General features: G+C 42.2%; 1 protein-coding gene across 1 annotated transcript; it reads left to right on the plus strand.

Moving 5' to 3' along the window:
- The first annotated feature begins 5067 nt into the window (after positions 1-5067).
- Positions 5068-18656, plus strand: LOC143385747 (uncharacterized). Its single transcript, XM_076841285.2, is given in 6 exon segments — positions 5068-5174; positions 10901-10953; positions 15450-15576; positions 15852-15912; positions 16489-18227; positions 18230-18656. Coding segments are annotated over 6 exon segments (2331 nt in total). The 5' UTR covers positions 5068-5143; the 3' UTR covers positions 18550-18656.
- The last annotated feature ends 1292 nt before the right edge of the window (positions 18657-19948 follow it).

Below are 19948 nucleotides of genomic sequence, written 5' to 3' on the forward strand. Positions count from 1 at the left end.
TTGTTTAGATGTTGATAAACTTTTATTTTATTCATTTATTTATATGCGTTGCTGAGAATCAAACCCAGTGCCTCACACATGCTAGGCCAATGCTCTACCACTGAACCACAAACACAGCCTGCTTGTTCATTTATTTTTATGTCATACTCAGTATTGAATCTAGTGTGTTACATGTGAGACAAGTGCTCTACAACTGAGCTACAACCCCAGTCCAAATATCACTGTTTTAATAATAGCTATTGGGAAGCCATGTTACAAATTAATAAATATATTTGCTTTTTATTAATTTACACATATTACAAACCTAGGCTGGGCAGCATGGCACATGCAAATAATCTCATTGGCTCAGGAGACTGAGGCAGGAGAATAACAAATTCAAAGCCAACTTCAGCAAAAGTGAGGTGGAAAGCAACTCAGTGAAACCCTGTCTCTAAAGAAAATACAAGAAGGGCTGAGGATATGGTTCAGTGGTCGAGTGTCCCTGAGTTCAATCCCTGGTACCAAATAAAAAAAAAAAAAAGAGCCCTTAAATTTTTGCTCATATTGATAGTATGTAAACCCAAGACCTATTAGTTAAAGAAAAATTATTAATAAGAAAAACACGATAATGTCCTTGTTATTTTTAATAGCAGTCATGTAGTAGAGGAATTGTACAATTAAAAAGGAAGTCAGGGCTTGGGGCTTTGGGGCTGTAGCTCAATGGCAGAGCGCTTGACTCGCATGCGTGAGGCACTGGGTTCAATCCTCAGCACCACATAAAAATAAACAAATAAAATAAAGGCATGCTGTCCATCTACAACTATACAAAGTATTAAAAAAAAGGAAGTCAGTGAGAAATCTTCAGTAAAATTCCAAATTTTAAATCTGTAAAAAGAAAATACTTATTAGTATAAATTCATATAAATGACGTATATGTGACATTTCTTCACATGTTATTCATTCCTTAATGGGCACACCATATTTTACTCTGGAAAGAAAGCATATGAGACTGAGGAGAGTGGAAAGGAGCCATATAAATTCAAACAATACAAGAGTTCAAAGGCAGCCTCAGCTAAAGCAAGGCACTAAGCAACTCAGTGAAACCCTGTCTCTAAATAGCATTTAAAATAGGGCTGGGAATGTGGCTCAGTGGTCCAGTGCCCCAGAGTTTAATACCTGGTACCTCTCCCCCCAAAAAGTGTTCTGAGTTTGCTATTTGTATTTCACATTTAACTGTTTGGATATTGAATAACAAAGAGAAACTAATGAGAAGCTATATTGGAAGCATATGTGAAAATTTCTAAGGCATTCACATAAACATGAGCACACACAACACCAAACTCAATTAGCTCAGCAATGTTGCAGATGACAAGAGAAATACACACAGAAACAGAAGATTTTTACACTGGAAATGAACAATCTCAAAATGAAAACAAGAAGCAGTTCTATTCAAAATTGTATGAAAAAAAATACTTGGAAATAAATCTTACAACAGAAGAAGGTTAAGACCTATTTACCCGAAAGGTAAGAAAGAAAGTTGAAAGTAATTGAGAAAGAGCTAAATAAATGGGAAGTAGCTAATATTCAAGCACAACAAAACTCAACAGTGTTAAGATCATGTTATTCCTTATTTACTGCATCCAACAGAATACAACAAATATGATAGTGTATCATTGTGCATCTTGCATCCAAAGGTCTTGAGTGCTTCTTGTCTTCCTAGTTGAACCCTCTTTTTCCATGAGAGCAAAGACTGTGTTGCTGATGGAAAAGGAGATACCATGGGGAGGAGAACCAAGGTGCCCCAGCCAACAGCCAGTTCCCTCCAGAAGCAGAGCTGCCTGGTCAACATGTAGAACACATGTCTGCATGGGCCCCGATGTGCCCAGATTGCTGACCAGCTCACCCACGAGCTGGTAAGTTGTGGAGTGATTTGTTCTGCAGTCAGAGCCACCTGACACATAGACCCAGTGCAGATGGGAGGCCAGGGTTCAACAACACATTCACTGGGAGTTACTGGCCAACAACAGGAAGCCAACAGGCACTGAGTTATCCTCTTCTTGTTCAAGGTTGGGTTTCCTATTAGATGGTGTTGAATTACACAGGTATGCATATGAACATCTGTACATGTGATTGGTAGTCACAGAGCAGTCCACACATGTGAAGAGAAAACAGTCACAGCTTGAAGATTAGAGTCAAGGTCCAACTACAAAGTAAGTACAAGTGAAAATCGTGCATGAGTGAGAGTGGGAGCCAGGAAGCAAGGCTCAGATTACCAAGCTCTGCTTTATTACCTGTGGTTGGAGTCAATAGGTCAGACACCTGATATGACTCATTTTGGGGGGATAGTAATGGCCTAAAGCAAGGGTGGATTTTATAGGCTGATTCATTAGGTTGGGACAGGAGTGTGAATAGGGGGCTTATTGTATTGTGGTTAGGGTTGGAGGTCAACCAGGCATTCCTTATGTACTCCTTCCCTCTAGCTGAGGCTTGGACTTTTCAATGACAGAAGCTTCAATTTTACCCCAGACAAGGTGGGTGAGAAAACAGCTGCACATGGGGGGAAATGGCCTTGGACTTATACTGCATATTCGTCAGAAGTTTATCTTTAATCTGCTACCTGCACATCTAAACAGTGGAGGTGACCTGTAGACACAGCTGAAGACTTAGGGTTCTCCTCACTTTTTTAAAAAAATTATTATTATTATTACTTTTATTGTTGTTGTTTTGTTATCTGATTTCTGGAAGGAGATGGTCCATCACCAAGCAACAGGTGGGGAGGTGTGGTCAACCTGTGGAGATTTTTTGCCTGCAGCTCCAGTTCTCTCCTGGGGCTCTGTTGTTTGGAAAGCAGGAGAGCTACTAGCAGGGAAGAGATGTATCCTCATTGTAGCATAAAAGTGGGTGAATGTTGCTGACAGACATCAGGGGGGTCACAAACCTCAGAGATGCACCTGTTATGTGGCAGCCACAAAGATTAGGTTGGACTCCTGACCACATGGAATGTGGCTGGTCTGCAGTGAGCTACTGAGAGAACACCATAAATTTTAAAGAAATAGTACCATAAAGACAAGTAGTTAATTAATAGTAATTGAAGGTTTATGGAAAATGACATTCCTATAAGACAGCTCACCAAGAAAAATGAAAAGACAGTGTGGTTTGAGAGGAGGGAGGGTAAATTAACCATACATTAACAATGGACACTGAGGGAAAAAGTAAAATTTCATCCCTTTTTGGGTTCTTCCCCAGCATATCTACCAAAAGCAAACATTTATCCCTGCCCAACTGAAATGCCAGATTCGTGGGACCACGATAGACCTCCAGGAGCCAAATTCGATGCAATCACACAAGAGTCTTTATTGCAAGCTCAAGCCTGGACTCACAACCATTTCCGATGCAGGGGTCCTGAGGAGTGAGTCCTGGCCCTTGGTTCAGTGAGGCTTTATAGGTTTTGGGGGGATACTCTATGTGTCACAACATCACACAGCAAATCATTTCATACTGTGGGAAAAACAAACAACAACTCTTAACATTGATTAACACATTCACTGGCGGGAACAAGTTGGGTAAGGGTGATTGGTTAGTTCAAGTGGTGGATACATTTGAACTGATTGGTGTAGGCCGTGAGGGGTTGCAAGGGTGTATATGCTAAACTGCAGGGTTGCCTAATCCTGTTATCAATCTGCAAAACTACTGGGAGGGTCACCTGACATTTCAGGTATTTTTCCTGTCTCATGCTGATTGGTGGTTGCTAGGGGGTTGCTATGGGTCGTTACCTAGCATAACTGAGTCAGGGACACGTAGTGCTACAGATCTCTCCTCTTATTTACGAACAACTCAGCAGGGTGGGTATGTGCCCAGGAGGCTCTATGGGTTATTCCAAGGAAAAAGGTCATGCCCCCTCCCTCTGGACAGGCCTTGAGGTAGAAGCTGGTTTCTCAAAAAATGGAGTCATATCAGTTTCTCACAACCACAGTGAGTCCTGAAGGAGGGAGGCAAACACTGAAAGGCTGGGTCCTGAATTTTTTACCCTTTCCCATAGCAGATGATTCCTGGAAGGAGAAAAGCAAATAGTGAGGCTCTAGGTAACAATGGGTCCCAGAGATAAGCAGGGAACACCTAGTTGTGAGCTTTTCCCAGTGACAATAAGTTTAAAACTTTTTACAGCTGCCTTCCTGAGTTAAAATTTTAACTTGCAGTACTAGGTTCCTGACCATCCAAACTGCATGTCTACAGTCTCCAAACTCCTGTATCATGGTGGGGTGGGGGGTAATATATTTCCATACCCAGAAAATGAACCCTCCTATGCCTGATGGATTGACTTCCCTGAAGAATAAAGGAAAGTTGGTGACCTGAGGTTTGCTTGATTGTGGGCCATGCACATACAGTAATACCTCACTGCATCGGTTGCATAGAAAAACAATGATATTTTATGTATATTACATTAAAGAACTCACAACCAATTTCACCTGTAACTGACTCTCTTGTTTTGAGGGTTTTTTTTTTTTTTTTTTTTTTTTTTTTGCTAGACAATCACTCTACCACTGAGGTATGCCTGAGCTATTTTACCTGTTTCTTTATCGTTTTTTAGGTGACTTTCCGAAAATTTAAAATTACATGACACATTTTATTTCAATTAAACAGGGTCTTCCTTTGCATAGCTGGGCCTGAGCCATCTAAACGAACACAGGTGAGGAAGGTCATGCAATTTGAAATCGTAATAAAATTCTCAAGTTACTCCCAATCTTGAACAGCACAGTTATTTGTACATACGGCTGACATTCGCTGGTCCTCTTTAGATGTTGCCTTCCTCAACAGTATGAATACAAACGTTTCCCGCCAGGCTCAGGTACCCTCTCGCCAAGGAAGCCCTGCCTGAAAAGGGCTGGGCCAAGAGCCTGTCACTCTGGCGTGTTTCAGCCACCGACTGGTTAGAATAGCTGTCACTCAAGACTGTGAGGCGGACAATTAGGCGCTGGGGAGGAACTGTCCAATCAGGTGCGCAGACGGAGGGGAAGGGCGGGCTCTCACAAACTCGCTCCTTCCTCTATTCCGCTTTTGCCACTTCGCTGGATCCCCAGGGACTCTGCATATCCTGGGGCCCCACCGAGCTCGGATACCCGACGTCCCTAGGAAGTACGGCGCGTCACTGGAGCCCCCCAAAACGATGAATGTGCGGCTAGTACTGGCCGGACCCGGTGAGCACCTGCCTTGGCCACGCGAGTCCCTGTGAGCTGCGGAGCGTGGGGCGGAGTCCCCAATGCGGGTGGCCTGGACCCTGCCCCTTATCCCGCGGGGTGGGGAATGCTTGGTGGCGGGTCCACGAAGTCGGCTGCATAGTGTTACGAGTCCCTGCTGGCGGGTGACCTTGGACCTTATCCCCCTGATCCCGCGGGGTGGGCTGGGTGGCAGGTCCCCGAGTTCAGCTGCAGAGGGTGACCGAGTCTTCTCTGGCTAGTCATCCTGGGTGTCTGTCTCTGGGCTGGGCTGGGCAGGGCAGCAGGTCCCTGTCCTCTTCCGCTCCCTATTAGCGACCTCTCGGTCATTATCTAGGCAGCTCATGCAGCCTGACGCTCCCAGAGTGTGCGGTGAGCAGGGGAGGGTGACATGGAATCCGGACTCCGGTTTGTTCTTGGAATCCAGACTCAGGTGTGTTCTGTCAGTGACAGTTGGCCCTTGGGGTCCCCGTCTGTCCTTGTTTTCTCCACAGAATTAACCTGTGCACCCGACAGCACATACTCCTAAATGTGCAGGAAGCTGGGTGTGAAATCCATTTCCCATTGGGACTTTGCTGCTCCTAGGGCTGGTAGCAGACCCCTACAGACCCCAGCTCTATTTTGTATTTTATTTAGATACAGGATCTCATTGAGTTACTTAGTGCCCTGCGGTTGCTGAGGCTGGCTTTGAACTTAGGATCCTCCTACCTCCACCTCCGGAGGCACTGGAGTTGCATGCATGGGCCACCACACCTAACCAGATGGTGTTTTAATTTTGATAGTTTCATCTATTCATTAATAGCACTTCTAAAAAACGTTTTATTTTATTTTATTATTATTTTTTTAATGTGGGCAAAGTTTTCTCAGGAGTGGAAAGCAGAGAGGAATTACCTAGAAAGTCCTCATATGGTCCTGATGCATCTCTTCATCATGCCCAGGAACAGACACCTATGCAGAGTCTTTGGGCAGACGTATTTTTTCAATACCACACAGGGTCCTGTGTCCTCAGCCGATCTGTCCTTTCCTGGGGCTGCAGCAGGGTGCCCACAGGTGTGCTGCGCCCTGAAGGGTGTAGGTAATTTCAAGCTCTGCATCAGCTCCTCCTAGAGGACAGCCTGAGGTATAGGAAGCAGCCTCTCAGCGGAGCAGCTGGAGATACTCAGGTCAGGCAGTGAGATGCTGGTGTTGAGGGAACATGACACACATGGTTCCTGCCCTCAGGATGCATTCAGAGCTTTGAAGGAAGAACAGTTATCCTAAAGAGCAGGGGAAACTAACCCTAGCAAGGTGGAGCAAAACCCTACAAAGCTCTTCAGCAGCAGGAGGCGGGTGGGAAGTTGTGCCTGGTGACAGATGGCCTGACCTGAAGCTGGAGTCTGACAGATCAGTGTCCAGTGGTTCTGCAGCTGCCTGGATTTGTTGTCTTGGAAAGACTGGCTCAGGTATTTTAGTGTCAGTTTTTTTATTAATTGTATAATGTAGTTTATTAGTAGAGCTGATCAGAAAATATTCCTAAAGAGTAAGATAGAGATATAATTCAGTAGAGAAAGAAGGCTAGAAACAGAAAAGAAATACTTGGTCTTATATTTCCATAGTTAAAAATTCTTATGTACTGGTTTTGTTCCCCAGAGTGAGTTTACTGAGTCTCTCAGATGCCTTTTTTGCAGGGTGGGGGGTGTTGCTAATTTAAAATATAATTCCAGGCCTTTGCTTTGGGAATGCTACCTGGAAATAGAAAAAGGGAAAACCTGTTTCAGTGTGGCTGCAGATATGAATGTATTCACAGAAGACAGTGTGGTAGAGAACTTGGTTTCTTCTTTTTTTTTTTCTTTTAATATTTGTTTTTCAGTTGTAGTTGGACACAATACCTTTATTGCATTTATTTATATGTGGTGCTGAGGATCGAACCCAGGGCCTTGAACATGCTAGTTGAATGCTCTATCACTGAGCCACAACCCCAGCCCTCCTCCTCCTCCTCCTCCTCTTCTTCTTTTTTTTTTTTTTTTGTGTGTGTGTGTGTGTGTATGTATGTATGTGTGCGCTGGGGATTGAATCCATGGGTTTGAGCATTCAAGGAAGGCACTCTATCAAATGAGATAGATCCCCAGTCCAGAAGTGTGTTTCTTCATTACAAAAATTCAACCTCACTAACTTAGTGAGGGCTTTGCTAACTTGCTGAGGCTGGTTTTGAACTGGTGTTTGTTCTGTGTCATCCTCTGTAGTCACTGGGATTGTAGGCCTGCACTACTGCACCTGTCTAGTTAAAAATTCTTATGTACCTTTTTCTCCTTTCAGATGTGTTCTTCTGGGGGGAGCAGGGGTGGGAGAGGGGTTTAAAATAGAATTCTACAACTTGGCTTTGGAAATGCTACCTGGGAAAAGAAATAGGAAAGGTTTTGTTCCATTGTGGTTGCAGAAAGTGAGTATGTTTCCCCAATACATGTGGCAGACTAATTGGTTCATTATAAAGATTCACTGAATCATGAGCTCTTGTATTTTGGAGGGGAGGGTGCAGGGACAGGGGAGAGTCAGATCCCAGGTCAGAGAATGTTTCACCAGAAGTCATCCTGTTCTCAGGGGTATGTTTCACCAGAATGTTTCACCAGAAGTCATCCTGTTCTCAGGAAGAAGGGTATATATTGGCTCTTGCTGTCAGTGGGTCGGAGTTCAGGGTCCTGGTTCAAGGAGAGAAATTTGAGTCAGTTTTGCTTAACAAGTATTTTTCTGATCCCTGAAAACAAAATTGGTTCCCTCATCACTTATGAGGGGAAAAAAAGAGGGGAGGGATTTTCAGGATCAGTGTGTATGTGCCGTGGGTTAAAAAGGGAACATCTTTTGAGTCATAATGGGAAGGGGTTTCTGTGCAGTAACTGCTCTAGCAGAATGCAGAGTTGGGGTTATTAAATCAAAGATATTTTGCAGAATTCTCTTCGACACTTTCTTTTTCTTACATATCTTTTTATTTTGGCCAATCCTAAGTTGAGTCCTTTAAACTGAACCTAAGTGATATGCTTTGCTAAAATCAAATCAGTGAAGTTAAGGAGGGGTGATAGGAGTCCCCAGTTTGTAGTTCTTTGCTCTCAGCAGGACTGGCCCTCCTGCCCTGCAGCTGGCATCTACAGTGGGGCAGTGTTGAGCTGACCCTGAACTAGGGTTTGTGCTGACTGGTGGTGTCAGAATTGAACTTTTGAGTGACTTGTGATTTTGGAGAACAGATTGGTGTTCATCAAACTCACATTGTGGTGTCAGAAGTGGTTTCAGGAAAGAGGCCTCACAGGCCAGGACCTTCATGTGCCTCCTGGTGGGTGCTTGGGTGCCAGTGACAACTGAGGTCCTGCAGGAGGGAACATTCCACTCTGTGGAGAGGAGAGCACAGTGACCTTCCAGAACCAAATGTCCCAGCTGCTCATGTTTTCCTCATTCCCTAGGAGAAGCCACATGAGCTGCATCCTCTGTGAGAGTGGTCCCCAAGCGGAGATTCCTGGTGAACTGTGGATCAGAGGGTGCTTCCCTGAGCTGGTTTCTGTTGCTTCCTTTATCAAGTCTTGCTGCCGTACAATTCTAGTTTGTCCCAAGAATGTAGCAAGTTCATTTTTCTTTCTTTTTTTCCTTTGATAGTGGGGATTGAACTCAGGGGCACTCAACCAATGAGCCTCATCCTGGCCCTTTTTGTGTAATTTTTTTTTTTCTTTTTTAAATAGCCATTGTCTCACAGCATTGCTTATGCCTCCCTGTTGTGAGCCTGGCTTTGATCTCATGATCCTTCTGCCTCCCGATCACAAGCCAGTGGGATAACAGGCATGTATCACCTCACCCGCCCAAGAATTTCATTCCTTCTTTAATGGGAGATTTTTATATTATGGATTAACATTTATTTGGATACAGTAATTTGATGTAACAAAGAACAGAGTTTTTGAAACAATTTTTTAATGCTCAATTTGATATGAATCAATTCACCCATATATTCCTGTCCAAATAGGGATGGGTTGGCCCTGGGCAGGCTGCCTCTCTCCCTGCTCTCTCCCACCTCTGCCTGGAGGTGAGTGCAGTGCTAATTCTGTCTTTCCTTCTAGTTTAACCAGCTGTGAGGAAGCAGAATTTTTCTTAGTTCTGTCTTATTGAGTTTTCAGTACTTTAATGTTACCATTAGTGCTCTATCACTGGAGTTCTATAATGTGCAATGTGTAGTTTCTCTGCCTCAGTTGGTTAGACTCCTGTGCTGTCTGAGTCTTTGGGTCTCCCAGTTTCCTTCCCTGTTCCTGCTTCAGGAACCTCACTTGTTTCCAGTTTCATTTTTATGTTTTTGACAATTTCATTGTATTTTTTAAATTTGGTCCCCAAGTGTGTACCCTTTATAATTTTGTACACATAGGGAAATTCTCAGATTATTGATTATGGATAAACTGCACTGTAGTATGTGGAGCAGCTCTCTCACTGTTCATCCTTGTGTGTTTACCCTCTTACCTGTCTATCCTTTTATACTTCTATGTGACTATATATTGCTTTTCACTGAATACCATTAGCATGAGCAAATTTCAGTTTATATCCATGTTCTTTGAAATGGTTTTCAGTCATTTTCTCATTTTGAATTTACTTTTGATGTTATATCTTTTACTTTTATTATTCTCTGCACTTGAATTCTTTTTTTCTTGTAAAGACTGCAGACATCTGCCCTGAGGTAGGGTAGCCTTCTTGCACCCTATTGCAGTTTGATGGAAGAAACCCCTTTATAATAAATGTGAGTGTATCACTCTCTTCTTTTGAATTTATCTTAAAAAGAAAACCTACAGGACAGGGGGCAGGGTGCATTTTAAGAGATAAATCCTTAGGTGTCCCCTCCTGGACACAGGGAATGAGTCCCCTTGGGCCAAATTTCAGCAGTCAGAGTGTGGCTGCCAACATGGGAATGTGTTTACCCCACTGTGTGTGGGTATTCATTCTGAACTGTGAGTGAGGCAGGCTCCTCACCTGAGCTGGCTCAAGTGTTTTCTTTTGCTTTCACTGTGTTTTTTCTTTCTTTTTCTTTTTCTTTTTTTTTTTTTTATTATTGTCATGTAATTAGTTTTTCATGCACTTAATACTTGTACTTCCTGATTGTCTTTATATTTTTCTGTCTGAAAATTAGTTGACAGAGTAAAAGTATGAGCAGGCCTTGCCCATGAAGCCCTGGCCTCTTCCCAAGTGATTTACACCTGGCTTCCTCCTTCCTAGTCAGGCTTGACCAGGTGGCACACACCTTCTCTGAGGTCAGGTCAGGCTGCCTTGGAACCAAGGCTGTAATTCCTCACATATGCCTGGGACTCTGTGCCCAGAAGAACTTCCTAGCCTACAGGGCCTGCTTTGGAAAGCCAGGCTCAGCTCTGCATAAATGGAAATGTCCCCCTGCTGGGGCAGGTCCCCTTACAGGGAGGAAGTTCTGCCTGAAAAGGGCTTTTGCCAATACCTTGTCTTCCTGGCCTATGTATTCAGGAGCGTGATGCATCTCCTGTCAGTCAGGGCCCCAGAGTGTGCATATTTGGGGTGAGAGAGGGGTCTTGTGGAGCCCTGGCAGTCAGCAGGCAGCTGGTAGGAGGGGGTGGTCTTCCACAGCCTCAGAGGCCAGTATCTCTCACCCTGTGGAGCTCAGAATCCATCTCCAGGACTGTGTCTCCTCTGCTGTGTGAGGCCCAAGTGGCTCTGGCTCACATTTGTCTCCCTGTGACCTGCAGGTGCTATGAGGTCCACAGAAAGGATGTCAGGTCTCCCCAGAAGGCGGAAAATGGTGAGTATGTGGGGCAGGTCTGGTCAGGTGGGAGGTATGCTTGTTACAAGTGATGAACCAGCTGTGGCTGGCCTCTGGCCTCCCACTGTCAGCTCTATAGTCACCCAAGAGTACCTGAGTCATATGCTGCTTTAGCTCAGCCCTTGATGGTCATGGTGTGGGCTGGTGCAGGTGGGTTCCCAGTGTGCTGCCTGGTCTGTAGCCACTTTGGCAGAACCCTCTCTGCCCAGCTGGACCCCAGCCCTAGGTTCTCAGTGTGAAGTGATGGCAGTGGGTCTCAGGGGATCCTGCCTTAGGTGTGGGGCTCCTGGGTAGAAGATGCTGGTCTGAGGGGTCTGTATTTCTTCTTCTCAAGGAGTCACGCTCCTTTTCCCCTCCTATGCCCTACCAGGGCTTTTGGTACATTCTTAATATTCCTGTCCTTTTCTCATATTTACAGATCTGACTCCCCTTCCAAGTTCACAGCATTTTCATTTTTTTTTTTTTTTTTTTTTTTTTGTGAATTTCCCATATGATGAAAGGAGAGAACAGTCACCTGGAACTTCACTGTATCTCTCTCTCTCTCTCTCTTTTTTTTTTTTTTTTCCTTCCCTAGGAATTGATACTTTATCAAATTGTGGAGAGGTTTCTTTTGGACCCCTCACAGGTTCCCATGTTTTCAGCCACTGTATTGCCCTGCTTGGGGCTGCCTCAAGTCCTTTAGGCTGCCCTGTGTCCTACAGGAAGCAGGCAATTTTAGACCCTTGGTCACCTCCTTCTAGAGGACATTATGAGGTGTGTCATTCAGCTTGTGAGGGGAGCAGCTGGAGGCCCTGGGGCTCAGGAATGTCCTGGAACAGGCCTCATCTAGAGAGCTACCTCCTTGGGACATTGTCTCCCCCAAGCCCTGTTCCCATTCCTTGGAGACAGGTGGACAGTGAGCCTGTGGATGCTGGTGCTGAGGGGCCAGGTCAGCAGTGATTCTTGCCCTTGCATTCTCTCACAGTTGTGTAGGAGGAAAACTCTCCCAGAGCATAAGGACCACCCACCCCAGTGCAGTGCTGTGCAAACCTGAAAGCCTCCTAGACTGGAGTCATGGTCCAGGTCTCCTGGGAGGGTGATCATGGAGTGTTTCTTTGAACAGGACCAGGGGGGATGATGTCCGGCTGTCAGGGACCTTACCAGCCCCTTGATCCTTACACATCTGCTCCCTTAGCTTCAGCCCTTTCTGTGTTTATCACTTTAAAATGTTCTGCTCACTTATTGCAGGCCTGGGTTTCCTTAAATGTGAAATATATTTATTCAGAGGTGAGCAAGGTGAAAAAAAGTTGTTTTTTGTTTTTTTGGTTTTTTTTTTAATCTTTTCTATTTGATCATTGTTATTTTGGAAATGTTTTAGGGCTTTAAGAAAAAAAAAAATAGGCTATGTTTCTTGTTTGTTTATTTCATTTGTGGTGTTGAGTATAAAACCCAGGGCAGTGCTTCCCAGATTTTCTCAAATTGCACCCCCCTTTTTTTCTTTCCATTTGTATTACTATATTAGTTATACATAATATTAGAGTTTGTTTTATTTATGTATCTTTTTGCTGTCAGGAATTGAACTCAGTGGCACTTTACCGCTGAGCTACATCCCCAGCTCTTTTTATTTATTTATTTTTAGACTGTCTCACTAACTTGTTTAGGGCCTTGCTACATTGCTGAAGCTGGCCTCAAACTTGCATCCCCTGCCTCCGGCTCACGGGTTGCTAGTCTTACAGGTGTGTACCTCCTTGCCTGGCTAATGTTGGGTTTTTATTTTTTATATAGTATGCAAGCATAGGGTGTAAGTTACTCTACTTCAGTCCCCAGTAACTCCCTTTTCTCTCTCTTATTCTCTTTCTGTTTCCTTACTGCTATTCTACTAGACTTCCTTCTGTTTATCTACAGTTTTCTTTTTTAATTAATGCTTTATAGATAAACATAATGGTGAAATTCATTATGATATGTCATCTATGCACATAGCATAATTTGTCCAACTTCACTCCAGTGTTCTCTCTTTTCTTTTCCTTCCTCCCTAATTCTCAATCTCCGTCCTCTTCTGTACTGATCTCTGTTCTGTTTTCACGGGATCCTGCCTACCCCACTTTTTGTCCTGATTTTCCTCTAGCTTCCACATATGGGAAAGAAAACATTCAGCATCTGAGGTCTGGCTCTCACTTATTTCACTTAGCATGTTGTCTTCCAGTTCTACCCATTTTCATCCTGATGACATACTTTCATTCTTTATGACTGAGCAAAATCCCATTGTGTATGTGTACCTCATTTTCTTTATTCTTTTTTCTCTTGGTGACGCCCTGGGCTGGCCTTGGATACGGGGAACTGTCCTGTGACTTTATCACTGAAGCGTGTTGATGTTGCACAGGGCGCTCAGGCTGCTCCCTGCAGGATGGTGCTGAGTCCCAGGGTTTGGGACTGAGGTGCATCATGAAGTTATGTGAAATTTGAGGCTATTCCAGGGTCACATTTGTTCTACTTCTTTTTCTGTGTTTATGTGTGGAGCAGCTCCACTGCTATTTGGCTGACCATCTGCTCCCTGGAGGTGTTGTCATTTCTCATCTACGTGGTGTTAAAGGTACCATTAGTGCCACCTTTGGTGACTGTTGACTTGAAGCAAGTTTTGTACTAATTTCATTGGTAGTCAAAATGCTCTTTTTCAAAGTTCTGTGGTATTTTGGGTCCCTTGTAATGTTGAATGATGTTTTGCATTTCTAAAAAGGAATCATCACCCGGGATTCTGATGGGTTTAAATATAATATATATATATATATATATTATAAATATAATATATATAGATTCTTTGGGATTATTACCACCTTAATAATGTTAAACCTTTTTCCATGAGCATGAAATAGTTTCTCATTTATTTGGATCTTGAGCTTCTTCCAAGAAGTGTTACAGTTTAGAAAATAAGTTTTATAGTTTCTATTGTCTATGTATGTAGCATATATTATTATTATATTATTTATTCTTCTATATTTATTCTTGGAGTGTCATTATAAATGAATTTTTAAGAATTGCATTTCAGAATTTTATAAGAGCAAAGCTGATTTTTGATTATTAATTGATTTTTATTGAGTTTTGTTTACTAATATTTTCACCCCTGACCTTGGGAACACATCTTCCTCTTGGGTACTTCCAGGCTTTGAAAATTATGAGTGCTGGTGCTCTGAACTTTGCAGGGCAGGATTTTGTGTGGACCTACGTTGTGAACTCATTTGGGTTACCTCAACTTTGCGAAATGGCTTGAGGTCCAGGAGCCACCGCTCTGACACATGAGATAGGGTTGATCATTTCAGCCTGTGACAGTTGAGTGGCTGTGGGCCTGTGAGGAGGTTTGTGTGAGGCCTCTGTGTGTTAAAGCCCTAGGACTTCTCAGGTATTGATCTTCCCACATGTCACAGGCTTTCTGGTAGGTTCAGCAATGAAGAAACCCTGTCACATGTCCTGTTCACTTGTAGTAGAGACTGTAGAGAGCAGGAAGCCAGTAATACAAGGCAAATGTGTTACCTGTTCCTACCTCTATCATTGTGGTGGAGTTCTTGATTTTGCCTCAGTGTCTGCTGCTGTGAGAGTCAGCCCTGATGTCTGTAATGGTGTGATTTTGTTCCTGTCTTCCCTAGTAGCCCCCCTCTTGGTGTGTTTTCTAGAAATGGTGAGAGCATGGAGACCTGGTTTTGTTCTTCAGTATAGCCTCAGGTTTTGTAGATCCCCATGACTTTTTAGGGTGTTTTATTCATTTCCAGGTCTGTGCGTGTTAATGTCACAAAATTGGGTTTGCTTTTTGTCAGCTGCTGCTGCTTCATTCTTTCTAGGTATCAACACTTCTCCAGATGCATGATATGCAGATGTTTTCTAAAATTCTTGTTCTTTTTTTTTCTTTTGAGGTGTTGGGATTTTTTGATCCTGGAAGTTCTATTATATGAGTGGGACAAAATAACATGATTTCTGAAATAAACATTATCATTCAGCACATCCTGTGCTGCTTACCTACACAGTCAAGCACTGTGACTCAGTGTAAATGCTTAGTTTGGTGAGATCCTATCCAAATCTTTACTACGTTCTACCAGCTAAACTACAACTTTGTCAATAGGTATTTCTCAGGATAGGTGTTGACAAAAAGACTAATATTAGCTCTCCTCTGCACATGAAGTCGTAGGGCTTCATCATTCCATGTATTAGTCATTAACCCTGAGAAGATCTTAGGGGTGACCTGAGAGCATACCTTACTTTCTTGATTAAAATTGAGAAGGGTATTTTTTTTTTCTCTTCTGATGCTTTCCTGATAATTCTTTCTTATATTGGAATGTCCATTTGGGGAAGTGAGTGCAGACAGAGTACAAGTTTAACAACCAAATCAGACACTGAATATTTGGAGATCACAGAATCATGTAGAATCATCTATTCTCACATGTAGAGAATAGAACTCACATGTTGTCAATCTCTCCTGGTATACCCTATACTTTTGTGGGACATTTTAGACCTCAGTGGCCTTTGAGGATGTGGCTGTGAACTTCACCCAGGAAGAGTGGGCTTTGCTGGAACCTTCCCAGAAGAATCTCTACATAGATGTGATGCGGGAAGTCCTTAGAAACCTGGCTTCTATAGGTAAGGATGACGTTTCATTACATAATCATAGACAAAGCACCTGGGAGGTTTTTTTTTTTCCCCCTCATGAATTTGGAGTGTGAGAAAGGGAGTACTTTAGGGAATAATTTGGGCCTAATGTCATTGCACTCTGCAACATAAATACCATAATCCTGTCTCCTCCCCGCCTTTACCATTTTTTTAAAGGGTGCAGTATAGTTGTCCAAATTGTAAATCCCATAATGCATTCTGAAATCATGATGATGCATAATGACTTTTCTGGGACTACATTTCAGGAGACACATGGGAGGACCAGAACATGGAATATCAGAACACAAATACCAAGAGAGATGTAAGGTAATTTGTACTCATATGAGGAAACCGAGTGCCTTGAGGGAATTCTAGCACATCCTATAGTTCCACAAATAAGCAACAGAAACAAGCATGAGATGAATTATACTTATTCTTTTTTCACCAAATATGGACTTTAACGTAAGATAGTTGTTTACTGTTTTCAAAAACTATTGAATTTTTGACAGTGTTAACAAGCTTCATTTATGATAGCACTGCTTTAGTAGCAGCTGTGGAGAAGCAGTTTACAAAGTAATTGTTATATTGATTTTCAAAGAGCATATAGTATAGATATGACAAAAAACCAGTGCTTTCCATGATATTGGTAATAGTATAAGTCCAAAGCCTATTAATAAATGTAAAAGTATTAATGATTCAACCATAAATTGTACTTGTAATTATTATTATTATGTTTTTACAGAAGTCATATGGTAGGCTCTGGAAAACTTTGAAAAGGTACCCAGTGTGGAAAAATCTCAGGGAGATTCCATATCTTAGTCTTAAAAAAACATTCCTGCTAGTCAGTTCATGTGAAAGCAATATGTGTGGACAGGTCTTCACATGTCATGTTTTCCTTAATAGGCCCATCATATCTCACTCTGCAAACCAACCATATGAGAAGGAGGAGTGTGGCGGAAAGCTATATGAATGTAAAGAGAAGAGAAAATCCTCCATTTCTCTCACAAGTGTTCAATGCCAGATGTCAGAGCACACTGTAAATGGACCTAATGGAGGTCTGACATGTGGAAGAGAGTTCAGTTGTTCCAGGTGTTTTCAAAAATATCAACCATCTCATACTGGAGAGCAGCCACCTGGATGTAAGCATTGTGGAGGCGCCATTACTATTTCAAATAACCTTCAAATGCATGAACAAACTCCTCCTGGAGAGACGACTTACAGATGTAAGCAGTGTGGGAAAGCCTTCACTCATTCATATTCTCTTCAAAAACATAAACGAAATCATACAAGTAAGAAGCTCCATGAATGTAAAGAATGTGGTAAAGCCTTCATTAAATTCTCCTACCTTCGAATACATAAACGAACTCATACTGGAGAGAAGCCCTATGAATGTAAACAGTGTGGTAAAGCCTTTCCTTCATCCAGTAAACTTCGTAAGCATGAAAGAATTCACACTGGGGAAAAGTGCTATGAATGTAAAGAATGTGGTAAAGTCTGCACATGTTACTCTGAACTTCAAATACATGAACGAACTCACACAGGAGAAAAGCCGTATGAATGTAAGCAGTGTGGCAAGGCTTATGCTCGGATTTCTCGCCTTCACTCACATGAAAAAACTCATACTGGAGAGAAGCCCTATGAATGTAAACAGTGTGGGAAAGCCTTCGCTACATCTGGTAACCTTCAAATACATGGAAGAACTCATACTGGAGAGAAGCCTTATGAGTGTAAACAATGTGGGAAAGCCTTTATTTCTTCCACTGCCCATCAAATACATAAACGAATTCATACAGGAGAGAAGCCCTATGAATGTAAGCAGTGTGGCAAAGCCTTCATTCGATCCTCTGCCCTTCGCTCACATGAAAGAACTCATACTGGAGAGAAGCCCTATGAATGTCAACAATGTGGTAAAGCCTTTACTCGGTTATCTTATCTTCATGCACATGAACGAACTCATACTGGAGAAAAGCCCTATGAATGTAAGCAGTGTGGCAAAACCTTCACTCATTTCTCTACCTTTTACTCACATGAAAGAGCCCATAGTGGAGAGAAGCCCTATGAATGTGAGCAGTGTGGCAAAGCCTTCATTGATTCCTCTAGCCTTCATTCACATGAACGAACTCATACAAAGCCCTATGAATGTCAACAATGTGGTAAAGCCTTCACTCGGTTATCTTACCTTCATTCACATGAACGAATTCATACTGGAGAGAAGCCCTATGAATGTAAGCAATGTGGCAAAGCCTTCAGACATTCCTCTAGCTTTCGCTTACATGAAAGAGCTCATAATGGAGAGAAGCCCTATGAATGTAAGCAATGTGGCAAAGCCTTCAGACATTCCTCTAGCTTTCACTTACACGAAAGAGCTCATAATGGAGAGAAGGCTTATGAATGTAAGCGGTGTGGCAAAGGCTTCATTTATTCCTCTAGCCTTCACTCACATGAAAGAATTCATGATGGAGAGAAGCCCTATGAATGTAAGCAGTGTGGCAAAGCCTTCAATTATTCCTCTAGCCTTCGCTCACATGAACGAATTCATACTGGAGAGAGGCCCTATGAATGTCAACAGTGTGGTAAAGCCTTTACTCGGTCATCTTACCTTCACTCACATGAACGAACTCATGCTGGAGAGAAGCCCTATGAATGAAACAATGTGGTAAAGTCTTCACTTGTTCCTCTGAACTTCAGGTTCATGAACAAACTCATCTTGCAGAGAAGCCATATGAATGTAAACAGTGTGGCAAAGCCTTCACTCAGGCCTCTAGCCTTCACTCACATGAACAAACTCATACTGGAGAGAAGCCCTATGAATGTCAACAATGTGGCAAAGCCTTCACTCATTCCTCTACTCTTTGCTCACATGAACAAACTCATAATGGAGAGAAGCCCTGTAAATGCAAAGAATGTGGAAAAGCCTTCACTGTATTAGCTTACCTTCAAAAATATAAAACAAATTCATACTAGGGAGAAGCCCTATGAATGTAAGCAGTGTGGCAAAGCCTTCAATCAGTCCTCTAGTCTTCACTCACATGAAAGAACTCATACTGGGGAGAAGCCCTATGAATGCAAAAAATGTGGAAAAGCCTTCACTGCCTTCTCTTATCTTCAAACACATAATCAAACTAATACTGAGTAGAAACCTTGTGGATGTACAAAATGTTTTAAAGCCTTCACTAGTTTGTTTAACCTTTGAATACACACATAAATTCATACTGGAGAGATGCCCTATGAATGCAAAAAATGTGGGAAAACCTTCACTGTATTCTCTTTCTTTCAAATACATAAAGGAATTCATACTGGAAAGAAGTCCTATAAATGTAAGCAGTGTGGCAAAACCTTCACACAGTCCTCTAGCCTTTACTCACATGAACAAACCCATATGGGAGTGAAACCCTATGACTAAGCAGTGAGTCAAAGCCATCACTCAGTCCATTCTATTTCACACACATGAAAGAATTCATGGTAGAGAGAAGCCCTATAAATGTAAACAATGTTGAAAAGTCTTCACTACTTTGTCTAGCCTTAAAAGGCTTAATCAAAATCATTCTGGAGAAAATTATTAGTGTGAACACTGTGGGAAAGCTTTTCCTTGATTACTTTTGCTCACATGAACAAAATCATATAGGAAAGAAGCCTTATGAATGTAAACAATGTGGAAAGCCTTTGCTTCAACTGGTGAACTTCACTCCCAAGAAAATACTCATACTGGAAAGAATGTTACTGGGTATGTAAACATTGAGGTAAAACCTTTAGTCCTTCCACTTGTCTTCATGTGCATGAACAGACTCATGCTGGAGAGCAGCTCTATGAATGTAAACAATGTATTAAACCTTCATGGTGGGGTTGTAGCTCAGTGGTAGAGCCTTTGCTTAGCATGTGTGAGGCATTGGGTTTGATTCTCAGCACCACATATAGATAAATAAATAAAACAAAGGTTCATCAATATCCAAAAATTTGAAAAAAAAAAACATCATTTTTTTTTTCTTTTTCTCTTTTCCTACAAATGCATGAACAATCTCAATGGAGACAGGTCCTGTGAGATTAAATGGTCTGGTAAAGCCTTCAGTAGTTTGGCTTACCTTCAAATACTTTAAAAATGTAAATAGTCTGGTAAAGATTTGACTAGTTATGCTTATCTTCATATACATGAAGGAACTTATACTGGAGAGAGGCCTCTTGAAAGTAAATACTGTGGTACAACCTTTGCTTATTCCAATTCAATTTGAAAACTCATACCAAAAAAAGACTGTATGAAAACAATGTGAAAAGCTTTCAGGACTTCTATTCTCCTTCAATTGCATAGCACACTCATATCACAGAGAAAAAATTTGATTGTGTATTGTGTAATTTTTTTTTTCTTTTT

Source organism: Callospermophilus lateralis, unplaced genomic scaffold, assembly GCF_048772815.1.
Source record: "Callospermophilus lateralis isolate mCalLat2 unplaced genomic scaffold, mCalLat2.hap1 Scaffold_1712, whole genome shotgun sequence".
Lineage (NCBI taxonomy): Eukaryota > Metazoa > Chordata > Mammalia > Rodentia > Sciuridae > Callospermophilus > Callospermophilus lateralis.